Here is a 16,095-nt window from a genome sequence, read left to right as displayed (position 1 = left end):
CTTTTTCGTAGTTGATGGATAGTGTTTTATAAACTTTCAATAGTCAAAGCATATTTATTATATATCTGGGTTAGGCACTCTTATTCACTACTGCCACCTAGTAACTGTTTAGATTTTTTCAGACTTCGTATGATACAATCACTTTCTGAATATAAATTAGTGGGCATTCTTTAAACCTTGCAATATGTAATATTAAAAGTGACTTACCTTCAGAGAAACCCATGTTTGGTTGCATAAATGCTAAGGATCTTGGGCTAGTTTCTGCATAGAAGAAAGCAAACGAAGAGAGTGACTTATCTTGGAGACTATCTATACACTAAGTTCAGGCTATTTGGCATATTCAACTATCTTGATGGGCATGCATGAAAGAGTTTTTCTGTTCCCCATTGTACTACAATTACTAGCTTGTGCGAAAACAGTTTAATCTTCTCCTTGTTGACCCAGAGCAGGCAACCTTTAAACACTCAAAGAGCCACAAAGGCCCTAATCGGAAGCCCCCCCTTCAATTCTGAAGCCAACCGGAAGTCCAATTCCCCAACCATAGTCTCTCCTTCTAGCACGGCATCCTTTTTCCTCTACCTATCCTAAGCAAAAGCCCTATCAATTGTGGACCTGGCTGGCGACAGGGAGTCGCAGCAGAGGGATGAAAGAGCCACTTGCGGCTCCAGAACCGCAGGTTGCTGACCCCTGACCCTGAGTAGCCAGAGACTATTTATTCAACTTTTTTTATTTAGTCATCCAAACATCTGAATTTTTCCTAATGTATCGTTGTCATTGCTTTATAAATCAGTCAGAATGATCTCCTCATAATAAAGTCTGACAATAGAAAGCTAGAACAGTAAAACTTTCTAATATTGTAATTGTTTTTATTAAAGATGTTTTTCATTAGTACAAAACAAATCTAATAAAGAAAGAAAGAAAGAAAGAGAAAAGAAAGTAAAATATAATCAAGTGCAAAAGAGAAAATGGAAAACAAAAAAGAGAAAGAAATAACTAAAGAAACTAAAGTTTATGATTTCAGGCCTTCTTTTCAACAGATATTAACAAATCCATAATATCCTGTCCCTTTATTCCAGAAATGTCTTCAGCTTAGTTCATCCTTTTTTTTTAAATCATTAATTCCATCACTCATAATTTCTTTTTAAAAATTTGATAAATAAATAACCCTGTTTTTCAGATATTTGCATAGCCTATGTTTAGTCTAATCATAATCAGCTTTTCAGATTCAAAGAGCTGGCATTAAGAAAACTAATGTGCTCTACTTCTGGTAGTTATAGAACAATGTTTGTTTTAGTAGGTCTACCATATCTTGCCTGAAAAAATCTTATTACCATAAGATGTCAACACACATTTTACGTTGTATAACATTTTTGTTGCCATCCACTGGTTATCTGGAGTTTTGCAGATCAGGTAATTAGTTGTAGTACTATCCTCTTCCTTAACGTATTTCTGCTTTTAAAAAAGCTATGCTGCAAATGAGATTTATAATATACCATGGTGTATTTTTGGAACAATTTTATTGTTTCAGCTGTGTCTTATGTAAACTGACTAAATTTGTGATATTTCCCAGTCGTTTGTCTTCCAATCAAACAGATACATTCATAGGTATTTATCTCGTGTGTTAGGCCAGTAGAGTGCTATATTTCAGATTTTTCAACAGCGTAATTGCTTTGTGCTATGGAAGATTGGAAAAAGAAACTTTCCATTTAAAATTCTTCATTCACTGCATTATTTGAGATAAAAAGTTCATGGAACATATCTTGATTTGATTAGTGCTTCTCTCTTTTTTATAGTATGAAGACCTCATTTTCTCACAATGCAGTTTTCTAAACAATCAGTTTCTATAGTGCAAAAGCCTTTTGTGTAATATTAAAATTAGACTTACAGAGCTACATTTAAAATGAACTAGCATTTCTATGCAGAACTGGAACTTTTCTCATAATAAAATTTCCAGATGGTATTGCTTCAAACAGAACTCATCCCTTATAGCACGTGCCTTTTTCTTGCAGGAAATGGAGGGAAACCAGTACAGGTAATCCCCTGATTCACAACAGTTCATTTAGTGACCATTCAAAGTTACAACATCACTGAAAAAAGTGACTTATCACCATTTTTCACACTTACGACCATTACAGTATCCCCATGGTCATGTGATCAAAATTCAGACACTTGGCAACTGACTCATATTTACAACCTTTGTAGTGTCCTGGGTCATCACTTTTGCTACCTTCTGACAGAGTAAAGCCAATGGGAAAGCCAGATTTACTTAACAACCAAGTTGCTAACTTAACAACTGCAGTGATTCACTTAACAAATGTGGCAAGAAAAGTCATAAAATGGGACAAAATTCACTTAACAAATGTCTTAGCAACAGAAATTTTAGGCTCAATTGTGGTCGTAAGTCAAGGACTACCTATATTGCAACCACTAGAAAGTTCATAATCAAGGCTATTGTCTGAGTTGTAATTGTGTAACAATCTCTGTTTTGTACACCTGTTATATTCCTAGTTTTTTTTTTTTTTTGCATTTATATCCCGCCCTTCTCCGAAGACTCAGGGCGGCTTACACTGTGTTAAGCAATAGTCTTCATCCATTTGTATATTGTATACAAAGTCAACTTATTGCCCCCCAACAATCTGGGTCCTCATTTTACCTACCTTATAAAGGATGGAAGGCTGAGTCAACCTTGGGCCTGGTGGGACCTGAACCTGCAATATTGCAAGCAGTTGATGTTAATAATAGGCTGCATTAGCCTGCTGCGCCACCAGAGGCCCCGGTGTTAGTTATAACCCCGCCACCAGTGTTAGTTATAACACTTCTGGTTTGTTGAGAGGAAATTCTACCATTATGCTTCATCAGAGGAAACATATTTACCTCATAATATAAAAGCATGCATCTAGACCCCCAGATCCTCAATAAGACCTACCCATGCGAGATTTTAGTATGTTACATAGGAGCACCTACATAGGAGAAGAATGTTTCACTGTGCTAGTGGAAACATATTGTGTGATACAAGATTTCATCTGCATAATCTTTGTACTACTATGGAATCTGACTGTGACATTTTCTAAGAAAATGTATGAATAATGAATAGTAAGTTGCAAATGAATACCTAGAAAGTACATGTGGTGCTAAGCTTTCATGGTTGTGTCTTGCTTTGTGCTTCCAGAATATCATACTATGGAAGTTAAAAGCCTATTTTAACTTTTTGTAACCTATTTTCCAATAAACATCCTCAGAATATAACTCCACACTGGCTAGGAATTCCTACTAAGGGTTGTACTCTCAACTCACAGGAAGAACAATAGAAACAGAAATAGATTGGGAAAATCTTTTTGCTGATGATACACTGGACATTTTTACAATTCCATATGTACTGGATTTTATGAGAGGGAACAATTCTCTGTCGAGAATTCTCTATTAAGTAAGGAGAAAAGAATGTCAGATGTCATTACATACTTCCTGCTTATTTTTAGAATTTTGAAAGGCAACATTTGGACTCTTCAGAAATATGCACATTCTTTGTGTAAATTATTTTTTTGTTTAAATTTTATTTTCAAAATTTTATAAAATTGAAGGGTTACACATGCAGGGTAGGTATGCATATTAATAATATCAGTCTGAGAAGAGTAATACATTTTTTAGAATATATTAGACTCCTTCCCATCATTCTCTGCAGAAACTTAACAGTCAAACTATTTGTTACAAATTATTTCTGGCAATAGTGTTTTGTTAATGCTAAGATATATTTGGGCCTTCAGAGTATTAAATGCTAATGGCACTAAACATTTCATATGTTGATGATTTAAGTATTAAGTTATATTTTATATAGCATTAACTACTTAGTTCTTTAAGGATATTATCAACTAACGAAAATGTATTACTTTCATAGAGCCACTTTGCCAGTTTCTTTAGCAATATATTGAAAAGCAAAACATAACTCCATTACTTTTTGACGTGTATGTCATACCTGAGTGATTTCATTGTGGTCTGCTAAAACTCAAATATGTCATGAGAATCTTGCTGCCTTGTTAATCAGTATTGTGCTTTTTGTTAGATTGATCAGTTCTTGAATATGTATGGTTAGCAGTATAATTTTATTACTTTTACTATATGAGCAGTCTATTACACTGCATAACCATTCAAAGGCTCTTTGCGCACACTGGAATTCTCTCAAGAGAAATTAAAGGTTACAGGTTTACAATGCACCAATAAGCAGGAAATATGCTTTTAAAAGTCAGTGTTAGTTTCATCTCCATAAGTGAACATTTTGTATATTTTGGAGTGATTGAAAAATGTATACTCAAGGTAGAGTATATAAATAGGCCTAGGGAAGACAATTTCTAACAAACTTCATTCACTCATTCACTCATTCATTCATTCATTGACTACATTCATTCATTCATTCTCACATTTCTATACCATTCATCTCCTTCAAAGAGGGACTCCAATGCACTCTTCTCAAGTTAAATTCTCAAATTAAAATGCAGTTTGGAACAAAGTTCAGCTTTGTGGTTCCCAGTGCAATTTGTGACTCAAAAGTGACATACAGAAAGTCATATATTTAGGAAACTTTCTTAAACAAAATGCCTACTATTAAAATGGTAAGTTGATGTAGAATTTATTGGAACTAACTTTCTAATGAATATAAATGGAAAGGATGTGGACTAACTATATATACTTCCAAATATGAACAAACCGTTGCAGAAGAATATCTGAAAACAGTAGCCAGAAACAAAAGATGGAAGAAAACCTGATAAAATTCATTTAGGGGTAATTTTTTAAAATTCCTGATGCTAAGATATTGTCTCCACAGGTATATTAAAAAGGACGTCACTTTGTTTTGCTGCGAAAGATGCAAAACAAAATGGCTAGCCATGCACGTGTATACAGAAACAACCTAGAGCTGTGATGGTGAACCTATGGCACGCGTGCCACCTGTGGCATGCGTAGCCATATCAGTGGGCACATGAGCTCAGCTCTGCCATGCATGTGCGCACTGCCCAGCTGATTTTCAGGCCTTCTGGGCCCACCGGAAGTTGGCAAATGGGCCATTTCTAGCCTTCAGAGGGCCTCTGGGGGATGGGGAAGGCTGTTTTCGCCCTCCCCAAACTCCTAGAGAGGCTCTGGAGCCAGATGAGAGAGAAAAACGGGCCTACCAGGCCATCATGTGCCAGGAATGGGGGTCATATGCACAGGGGCGGGGCTCATAGAATTATGGGTGTGGGAAAGCATTTGTGTAACCCCCCACCCCCTCTCCTGGCGTGCGACGGCAAAAAGGTTAGCCATCACTGGCCTAGAGCAGCTTCCAGTGCAGTTGAATGATTCAGAAAGAGATGCTTGGTACACTCTTCAATGCATTAAGAAGCACCTTTTTCAAAGGACTGGCAGAGCCCTGGGGCTCTATTTCAGATGTCTTTCCTGTTGGTGCTTACTCAGCGCTTAATGTGCAGTGTTGACTTCTAAAAAATCAAAATAGTTGTCTAGACTTTCTGCTTGACGTTATTCCTGTTTCTTCTTTTATTTGATGTTTCTGTCAGAAGCATGTCTTAGCACAAAACAAAGCCAAAGCACAGATCTAATTAACCAAAAGCAACATGTAATTTTGTGATTATATTCCTTATTTTCTCGTTTCCTTTCATTCTTTTCTATTTCATTTCTCACAGAGAGTTTTTCTGAAAAATATTTGTTGTTACTTGTTCAACTGATTGCTTAATATAATTCAGGCATTTTATAAATAATAAAAACACTGTTATGGAAACTTAACCTTGGTGTGGGGTATTTTAGAAATATTTTGCACATTATGTTTGTGTTTTTAATATGCTATTTGTTAGTTAAGATTGAGTATATAATCATAAGCAGATATAACTATGAACATGGAAAACACATTTCAAGATCATGTTTATAATTCTAATTGGACAGATAATAAAATATTTTATATAAAATTGAGATGGCATTAAATACTAGCTATTTTGAATATTTCTGTTTTTCTAGGAATAATGTATGTTAGCTTTTTTGAGTGTCAAGTAATTGCTGTAGTGGAAATAACAGCAAAGTATGAATATACTGTATCATAAATTGAAATGAAATGGGCCAAGGGAAATATAAAGAAAATAATGGATATTTAGAAACTAGAGATGCTCAGCTCCTGCAGCTTAATTTGCTGAAAGCATTTGCGCAATTATAGCTTAAAAATCTGTAAGACATTATAGCTATATGCTGCCTGCTTTTTAGCTTCTAGATTGGAGGAATAGACACCTCACATATTTTTTTCTTAAATTCTTTTTTTTTTAATATTACATGTAGGATGCTAAGCATCTCCATGCTCTAAACTGTACAAAAATAGAAAAAGTTTGGGACAGTATGTTTCATTTTGAATTCAGCATACATATTTCTCTGAAGAAGAGAGCTAGAAGTGAATGCACTTTAATTTTATAAATCCTATCACTTGAATGCTTGGGGGAATTTGATAGACTAATATTTCTATGTTTGCCTACAGTTTTCTCAAAAAAATATTTGTATATACTTATAGATATAACCATACACAGATAGACATATTCACACCTCAGACTTGTGAAAATTGCTATGTAATGTTTAAAGATGCAGAAGTAGGTCAACAAAGCTTGTAAAAATTTTTGTGAGTTGAGATGAAACTTGTAAAATATCTAACGTCTGAAAAAGCTTTAATAGCAATTTCCTAAGAACTAAATACATAACATGTTAGTCATCCGTTGCTTCTATTTTTACAGGTTTTGAATCATGAGTGGCCTAGGTTTTCTGTGGTGCCAGTAGGAGCCTTTTTTCACTGGAATGGACTGACAACGAGTCTGGAGATTTGACAACAGATTTAAGAAAACTCTGGAGCAGCGATCCCTGCCTTCTTTTCATTAGGCAAAAGTACTCCAAAGGAAATATCTCTTTACTGCCACCTACATTTCCCCCCCCAATTTCTGCCACTTCGAATGAAGACAGGACACTATTGGCACATTTTTCTGATTTAAAGAATATCACCTTCTGAGACAGATGGTCTGTCAAATGCTGTAGGTTGCCTGCAGAGAACATCATAATGAAGAAGAAAATGGATAGTTGTGCCACTGCCTAATTGTCAGGATCACAGCCGATAAAGCTGCGCTGCCCTTTCCCTGCTGCCATAATAGGGTCATGAACAGCAGGGTGGACATGGCTGGCCTTGTTAACAACTTGCTAATATTGTTCCTTATTTTTCAAAACAGCTGTTGGGCTTTCAGAAGTCCTCTTTCTGTCTTTAAGAGGTGAGTGATTTAGGCACATTTTGTGTTATTTATCAGTATTTGCAGCTTCACTTCAGAATCAATTTTGATAAATGTGTTACATGTTTTAAACAATAGCCTCTAATGGTAAACAACAATAAAGTCAATTGGAAGGATTTAGTTGCTTATGCTAGTCACTGGATGTTTTAAATATTCATTGAAAAGTTCACTGCTTTTCCTTGGTACATTATTATAATAGCATTAATTGAACTGTAGTTGAGTAATTTATTTATGGAAACGTGTGGTGACTCTTCTTCCTTTTGGGTTTGAATAGCTCTTTTAAAGGTTTCAGACCACCTACAGCTTGTTAGCTTAATCTTTTGTAAGATTAAGGTGAAATATCTGGTGAAATTTCAGGATGAATTCTTAAAAGCAAAATTAGCCTTTTTTTCTGCCTTGCAAGACATGGTTATACGTGCAATGTACGTTTATATGTATGGTCTGTATATATTTTGCATCATATTAAGGACCTGTTATTATTGATTTGAAAACTTATTTTTCATGTACTGTCTCTAGACTATTCCATATAAAATTCTGATTAAATTGATTGGACAAAAGCTAGAAATACAAGAAATTAAACAGTAGTTTACTAATATATTTTGTGACTTGAAACTCAAGACCTTTTTCTTAGACTTTTTAAACTTTACACTAATGCAATATACAGATGTTAGTTTTAAGTTGGCATGGTAATGCATTATTTATAAATGTATTGTAATTGGCTAATGTATTATTGCAACATAAAATTTATTTATTATGTTAACTTGATTAGCTAACAGATTGGTAATCTCTCCTCTCAAATTATATCTCTCTCCTTTTCATCTGTGAACTGGTGGCTAATTCATTTTGCTATAAAAGGGATACTTTTGAAGTTTGAAAACAGTAATGGGAGTTAATAGAACACCTTGATAAATCTTATAAGCCAATAAAAATACATTTAAATAGCAAATGTCATTATAACGTTCAAATTTCCTATTAATTTTTAGGTATAAGGATGCTACTAGATCTAATTCCAATGAATGTCTTGGTAGCACCAGGCAGCTGGTTCCACTAGGTTTATCAGAATTTGCACTGGACATTCGTATGCCTGGAGTGACTCCTAAAGAGGTAAAAATATATGGACAATACTAATTTATACCTTCTTTATCTACAGAAAATAAAATCTTTAAGGGTTGAGTTGCATGATTTCGTACTTCTCATTTGCAATGACTTCAAGACAGATTTCATAGGGAACTGATTCCTATCATAGTTGCTGTTGCTGCTTCCAGGGTTTGTTTTCTAGGGTCACTGAAAATAGAGAAATGATAATATTAGATTTGTTTTTAGTGGCTTCTCAGCAATTGTACATTTATATTGTAAAACCCCTTTATAACAAACTTCGAACATTTTGTACAGTAGTTCTAGGCAAGATATATTTGCTCGAGGCAATTGTTACACTATGTTTCCCATCAGCTGTGTAATTGAGCATGCCCGCATAACTAACCTTCACATATCAAACAACAATATTGGGCATAGAGATACAAAAATGTGTTTTATGCTTCTTTAAAGGGAATATTAATAGTAAATATTATTTAAACTTTTAAAAAAAACCACCCATATAAGGGATATGGGGGACTGTTAAAAATATGAGAGGCCGTTCTAGAGGCTGGCTATAATGGAACAGTATTGGGAGTGTAGGGACACTGAATTGGTAGTAAAAGATGATAGTTAAGAGTAGGTAGGACTTTAAACAAGAAAATATAGTGCAAAAGTATTTCATATAAACAAATGTTAAGGAATTTGGAGCTGATTTAGAGAAAGCTGTTAAAAAGCCATTGTGGAGAACTTGGACAAGGGATTAATCAGGCTAGAGATTAATTGATTGATTGATTGATTGGATTTCTATGCTACCCATCTTACTAATACAATGATTCTGAGCATCTTAAAATATAATAAAGAGATAGAAGGAAACAGGACAAAGAAACTCAAGATAAGCCTATCTTGACTTTGCTTACTATAAAACAGGACAGAAAAATCTTAGGCTTTTAATATTCCGTTGTATTCTACACAATAAAATAGGAATCCTGGAAACCCTGTGGTATCTATTTCATGACCTGCCTTCCTCAGAGGGCGAACAACAAGGGAGAATTAAGTGTCAACATACATGTAAACTATTTTAGGAAAGTGAATGGAACACAAACAGGAGACATACAATGTTGTAGGTCTCACTGGCCAGTTCAGAAGTTGTCTTCTGTGATAAACAGCCATGTTTAGAAAAGCCTACATAATTGGTCCCTTAGATGTTTATATCTTCTAATAGTATTTCCTGAAATAAGTGACCTTTTTTTTGTATCTGTGTGGTGTCACAATAGTAATATGAATTTGGACGAAGTGTAGAGCACCAAAAAGATGTGATGACTGATAGTAAAACATGAGCATATCTCAGGAAAACAAAAAAGTGTGAGAAAGAAATTAAAGCAAACCTTTCAATATTCTTTATAATTCCTTTATCAATAAAATGCTAGTATATTTTGGGGTTGTTTTCTGATCTGGCCTATCCCAAAGGACTGATACCAATCTTGACAACTTTTCTCTTTTCCTCTCTCTTATTCCAAAGAATATCAAAACTGAGCAATCTTTAGCCTTTTTCCCCCAGGCTCATATTTTATTAAGTCACCACATATCAGGAGTGAAATCTAAAAATTTTCTCTAACAGTTCTGTGGGCGTGGCTTAATTGGTGGGTGTGGCTTGGTGGTCAGGTGACCGGGTGGGCGTGGCCAATAATAAATAATAAAAATAATAAACAAAGTACACAAAACCAACTTTCACATTATACACACACACACACACAACACAACACAACACAACTGACTCACACACAATGTAAAAGAGCTGCACTTCACCCAGAATGGCCCCTGCAACAAACAGGAACCTCACACAACCACAAAAAGCTCAAAAACCAACTTTCACCCTTTACACACACACGACACAACACAACTGACTCACACATACACACACACAAAATGCCACATACAGCTTTGTGGGATTTTGTGTGTTTGTGTAGTTAGAGTGAAACACTACAGAAACACACCAAATCTCAAAAAGCTACACAAATATTTTATTTTATTTTATTATTTTATTTATATTTTTAGATAAAAGCAGCTAAATTTAAAACTTCCTTAACTTTTTTAAAAAAACACTCCTTAAAAAAAACCCAATTAACTATTTTTTAAAGCCCCCACCCCTACCCGGTGAGATTTTGTTGCTCACCGACGAGATGGATTGCAGGCAGGCAGATTCAGTCGCTAGCTGATACAATTGATTGCAGCAGCCGAAGCAAGGCTTAGTGAGCCTGAAAGAAGCAGCAAGTAGGCAAATGGGGATCGGGCGATTGTGTGGGCATGGGTGGGGGCTGTTGTAACTATGAAGTGCACCCAACATAAGCTCTAAATTCACACAGCATGTGTGCAAAAAACAAAATAGAAGTTGTCTGTTGCACCAGGTAGTTTTTACTACCAGTTGATTTAATATCTGCTTGGCAGTTATATTTAGAATAACCCCTTTTTAAAATATTTAGAACATGTACTTTAGAACATGTAAATAAACTTCTAAGGATACAGGGAGTCAACTTAGCTCTGTCTGTAACTCCTTATTCTGCCAGTTCCAATTAATTTGTAAATTCATCAGGGGTACATGAGTCCTACTTGAGGTAGGTCAAAGTCTTCCATGGTATGCTTTTGAAGACAGAATTCAAATTCTAGAGTTAAGGTATACAAAGCAAATCTTAAAATTATGAAACAAGAAGTTCATCACCAATTCATTTTGAACAATGTGATTTCATAAACTAGTGCTGTGTTTTTTTAATTTGCTATTTTTGTGTGGAAGAATCTACAGTAAAAAAATATGCTTGTGCTAATGAATACATTTCACAAAATTGTGTGTTTATGGAGAAAGTAAGGAAGATGATCATGATGGAGACATGCAAGGTCTATTGCCTAGCAAAAAGGGCTGGAATATTTTTTGAAACTTAAGAGAAAGTCATATTCCAAAGCATCTGAGAGACCACTATAATTCACTTGAACTACTAAGCATGCCTTTTCTACAGCAGCTTTTCCCCCTCATACTAGGATAAGTGACTATATGACTTGGCATCAGATTTTTGTTGATCTTAATGCGTTTAGTTTTACAGTTTTATTGTAATTTTGTTTTATACTTTGATTGGGAGCTGACCAAAGTTGATTTTAAGATGGGAGACTATATACATCTTTTAAATAACGGAGGAGGAGGAGGAGGAGGAGGAGGAGGAGGAGGAACAAGATTTTTGCAAGTATTGCAGGCTAATCAATCTCAGTAACTGTAGCTTTCCTGTGGAGTTGATTTCCTGGTCTGATCTACCCAGTGGATTGACAATATATTACTAGATTTTATGGTTGTGTTTCAAAGATTTCTTCAAGCAATAAGTAGAATAAAAATAGCTTTTCTGACTTCAGGACTTGAATCTAACAGATGGCTGAAGCTATAAGCTTTAGCTATATAATACACATGCTGGAAGTGCAAGGATGTATCTAGTCCTCTGTCATTCTGAACTAGATGACCACTGATGATCAAAACTGGCAGCTAATATGTAGCAGCATGTGAGATCGCAATGAAATAACTGGAATATTGCATGTATCATTGGATTTTGAGATTTAGGATTCACATCTGGGAAACTTACTTGCAGTATATTTTTACATTATAGCCTTTGTAAAAATCTAATAATTCCATTATTAGATCAGGCTGTATAAACTGGTTCCTCCTGTTACTGAGCCAATTACCAGTGATTTTCCTCTCCTAAATACTCATAAGGCAAATAAACTAAAACACTGGAACCAGTACACCATTCAGTTAAGACTGACTTAAAGATCTCTTCCCCAAATCCCCAAAGCTTTAACTATCTACTGTTGACCTCACCCCATTCCTAAGAGGTCTGTAAGGGGCGTGCATAAGAGCACCAGCGTGCGTACCATTCCTGTCCTAATGTTCCCTTTGGTTGTATCCAATTCGTATGGTTATTTCATGCTTATACTTATATATATTGTTGTGTTTGACAAATAAATAAATAAATCATTAACCACCTACATGTCTTTCATGACTTAATTATATATAAAATAAATTGTTTGTGAAGATAATTCTGTGCTTAGAAAACTCGTACGTTAAAGAACTATTAGTTGTCTTGGTTAGCTCGCTCTTCCTCCCATGTCATGGACAATGAGCTTTATAGTGTAGAGAACTTTCAAATAACACACCTGTAAGAAGTGTGTTCTAAAGATAAATTCTGCATTACAGGCAGTAACATGGGACCATATTGTAGAAGTGCTTGTTTAACTCTCTTAAAAGAAATTCTTTCCTCCGATTTTCCTCTTTTCCCCCTCCCCAGGGACCTTTAGATTCATGGCAAAAAACATTCAGCAATAGAAGACATGAGTCATTGCAGTTAGCTCATTCAGAAACAGAAGAAAAGCAAGTGATCTAGTTGTTGGGAATCATTTCCTGGAAACTATGATTAGAACCAGCTGTTTCAACCTAGTGGCTATAAAAAGATGTAAAGCAAATACTCAGCTAAAATGGTCCTTACTGTAGGCGGTTTTTTCCCTCCCAGAAATCTAAACATAAGAGAATTTGCAGGTGTATTAAATGAATGTGTTGCCCAGTTGAAATGTGAATTACATAACAAGTCTCATTTTAATAAAGCTGAGGTCTCAATGTATGATTTTTTTTTAGAGCTAATGTTTTAACATCCTGCAGTCTTGTGAATCATTAGGGCACGTCCTGTCAGGAGTAGAAAGATTTACAGGAGGCAGTGATTGGAAGACTGGTTGTGGCCATCTTAGTCGCCCTAAAACAGATTGCACTTTTCTGGGAATGTCATCCTTTGCTAGGTTACTTACCCTAATCTCATTTAATAAAGTAAGGGATTATGATAAATACATGTTGTGGTAGATGGCACTATGCAGCAAAATAAGTATTAGTAATAGAAGTTATTTTTAATCATGTTTATTTCCAAGAAATGAGTGAACATACGGTATGTTTTCCCCTTTCCTGTTGCATATCTTATTTTTTGAGTGGATACATTTGAAAGGGGAGACTAATTAAGAATTTTTTAAAGAATTGCCTCTCTCAGCTAGTTCATTTTTATTTTTTAGGACAAATAGCTAGTGAAGTACAGGTAGTCTTGGACTTACAACTATTCGTTTAGTGACCATTCCAAGTTACAACAGCACTGGAAAAAGTTTCTTATGACCACTTTTCACACTGATGACTTGTAGTATCCCCATGGTTACATGATCAAAATTCAGAGGCTTGGCAACTGGCATGGATTTATGACAGTTGCAGTGTCCTGGATACATGTGATCACCTTTTTGCGAGCTTCTGACAAGCAAAATCAATAGGGAAGCAATGATTCACTTAACAGCCATTTTACTAACAAGAAAGAAAGGTCATAAAAGGAGCAAAACTCACTTAACCACTGTTTTGCTTATCAATGGAAATGGGGGGAGATTCTCAGTTGTAAATAGAGGCTAACCTGTAAAGGTTTTCAGCATTAAAGGATCTTCAAAGCAGTGACGTAATTTAGTAGATTCATGCTCACCATAATTATGTTTTGACATTTTCTTAGTAAAAAAAAAGTCATTGGAAAGTTATCTTTCACTCATTTGACTTCTTGTTCTTACTGTCATTTAGTTTTATGTGATCGTACCTCAAACGCTCACGTTCTGCCCCATGCCTGCCCCCAGCTTTTAGCATTCTGCAAGCCTGCATTCACTCTTAATTTGCTATGTTTGCCCTACAAATATATTCCTAAGCAATCTTGAGTAGTACCACCTGGAGAGAGAAAGAAAGAGAAAACCAATAAAGCTTTTTCAATTTTTTTTGTCTGTAAGAAACATTGATTATAAAAAGCCCTGCTGGCATGAAAGGAAATTGGGAGGTTTAATTCCTTGATCACCTAGCAAGTCTGCTCCAGAGCAATGGTTTTCTGATACTAATGGTTTCAGGAAAAATGATCATTAAGGAGGGTTACTGGAAGAAAAAAGTTTTTCTTTGAAACAAAAACAAACCTTTTTAATTCTTCCCAGTATCCACTATGGATGGCTGATTCCCGCTGCTGGATGGTTGATTTCCCGCTGCCTTTGAAAATGGGAAGTCAGTCATTTGTTCTTATCTCTCCAGTGGATCACCTTGATATATATTAAGTGGGAGTCTATGGCATTGTGATTTACATGTTGCCCCCAGCATATTAGACTGGGGGCTAATTATAGATTGGAGTTTAATTCAAAGTATGAACTTCAGATGAATATATAGTTGTTGAATGCTTTCTGCTTTTTCTTAGCCACAGTGATATAGAAGGAGAAGCAAGTTCAACAAATTTACTAAATTTCTTTCTCATCCTGTCACTTAAAGCAAGAGAAAGATCCTGATTGTGGTGTCCCAAAAGTTACTATTCTTTTCTTGCATGAAGACTATAGAATGTGGAAGCCTTTGCAGTGCGTTGATATTCTTGATATTGTAAAACTGCAATATTTAGATGTTCAAAACTATCTACATCTCTACAAGGGATGGAGCTTGCATCATTATTTTGATTTTATCATTTCATCAGATTCCGTGGACACCTTTTTAAGGTATTTCTGTAAATGAACCTTTAATGATTTAATCTGACTTTTATCATATTTAGCCTTCTAGGTAGACTTTTTGTTTAATTTTTGCAGTTTGACAGAAGTAATATACCACACTGAAAAATGCAGCATCTATTACAATATTCTATGCAATGCTGACAAAATTCAGATTGATAAGTATGCTGGTGCATTAATGAAAGGATAATTAAAGGGTTCTAATTAATTAGAACAAGTCTCTTCCATTGTGACACCTTAAAGAATAAGGAAAATGTAGATTTACCTCTAGGAAAGTATTTTTTTGCCTCAACCTTATAATTGTATTACAGTTCTTTGCTGTCAGTTCAGAGCATTTGATTTGCATTTTACATTTCAGCTTTATCCTGTGATGTGATCTAGGGTATAGAGTTAATATAATTTTAAGGCATATACAGTATATAAATGGAAAATGAATCCTTTTGAAACTGATTTATTTGGAGATAATATATGAAATTGAATGTTTGAATTTAAATTGTACATGACCATGATGTAGTTTTCATGATACACAGAAAACATAAGTTGGTAATAAACATGCTGCTTATATAAGCTAAATTGTTGATGATGATGATGATGGTGATGTGATAAGGCCCAAATAAATCCTCTTTCCCAGATCTATAGCATCATGTAGAACAAAGGTAATTGTAACAATCATTTATAGGGGGAATACAGCATTCATAACTATATAACTATATAATTTGGGGTACCAATAGTATGCCTCTTTGTCTTGAATTTTCAATAATTTATTTTTTCTTAGACCTTTTGAGGAGCTTTCTACCCAGACTGCCTGCCTTTGTGGCAACCATATAAAAATATGTTAAAGTAACTATAAGATTAGCATTTTTGAATTACCTATGATTTAATCTTTTGAAGTTAAAAACAATCTTCAGATGCTAAAAACAACTTTTTATGCTGAATGCAGGGGGAAAAATATAAGGAAAAAGAAATTTCCATTTTCATTATTCATTTTTAATTATTTAGGTGATTGTGTCTTAAAGAAATTAGGCAATTCAACTTGTATGTTATTTGCAACCACTCCCAAGCCATTAATGTTTGCTTGTAGACTAAGATATGAAATAATGACAGTAGATTGCAGAGCAATTGACATTTTCATTGCTCATTTATTTTTGTATTAATAGGAGTG

The 16,095-nt window shown here is 34.8% G+C and overlaps 1 protein-coding gene across 10 annotated transcripts in view; it reads left to right on the top strand.

The window, feature by feature from the left end:
* The window catches only part of PAM (peptidylglycine alpha-amidating monooxygenase), a 189,772-nt gene that overhangs the window by 60,695 nt on the left and 112,982 nt on the right, over nucleotides 1–16,095 (top strand). For all 10 annotated transcript variants that reach the window (XM_058167102.1, XM_058167101.1, XM_058167097.1 and 7 more), the window contains exons 2-3: nucleotides 6,750–7,271; nucleotides 8,273–8,393. In XM_058167102.1, coding sequence (XP_058023085.1) covers nucleotides 7,162–7,271; nucleotides 8,273–8,393 — 231 coding nt within the window. In that variant the 5' untranslated portion in view covers nucleotides 6,750–7,161. The remainder of the gene's footprint in view (nucleotides 1–6,749; nucleotides 7,272–8,272; nucleotides 8,394–16,095) is intronic.

Source organism: Ahaetulla prasina, chromosome 2 (assembly GCF_028640845.1).
Source record: "Ahaetulla prasina isolate Xishuangbanna chromosome 2, ASM2864084v1, whole genome shotgun sequence".
Classification (NCBI taxonomy): domain Eukaryota; kingdom Metazoa; phylum Chordata; class Lepidosauria; order Squamata; family Colubridae; genus Ahaetulla; species Ahaetulla prasina.
The sequence above is the reverse complement of the archived record's forward strand: the minus strand, read 5'-3'. Positions and strand labels throughout refer to the sequence as shown.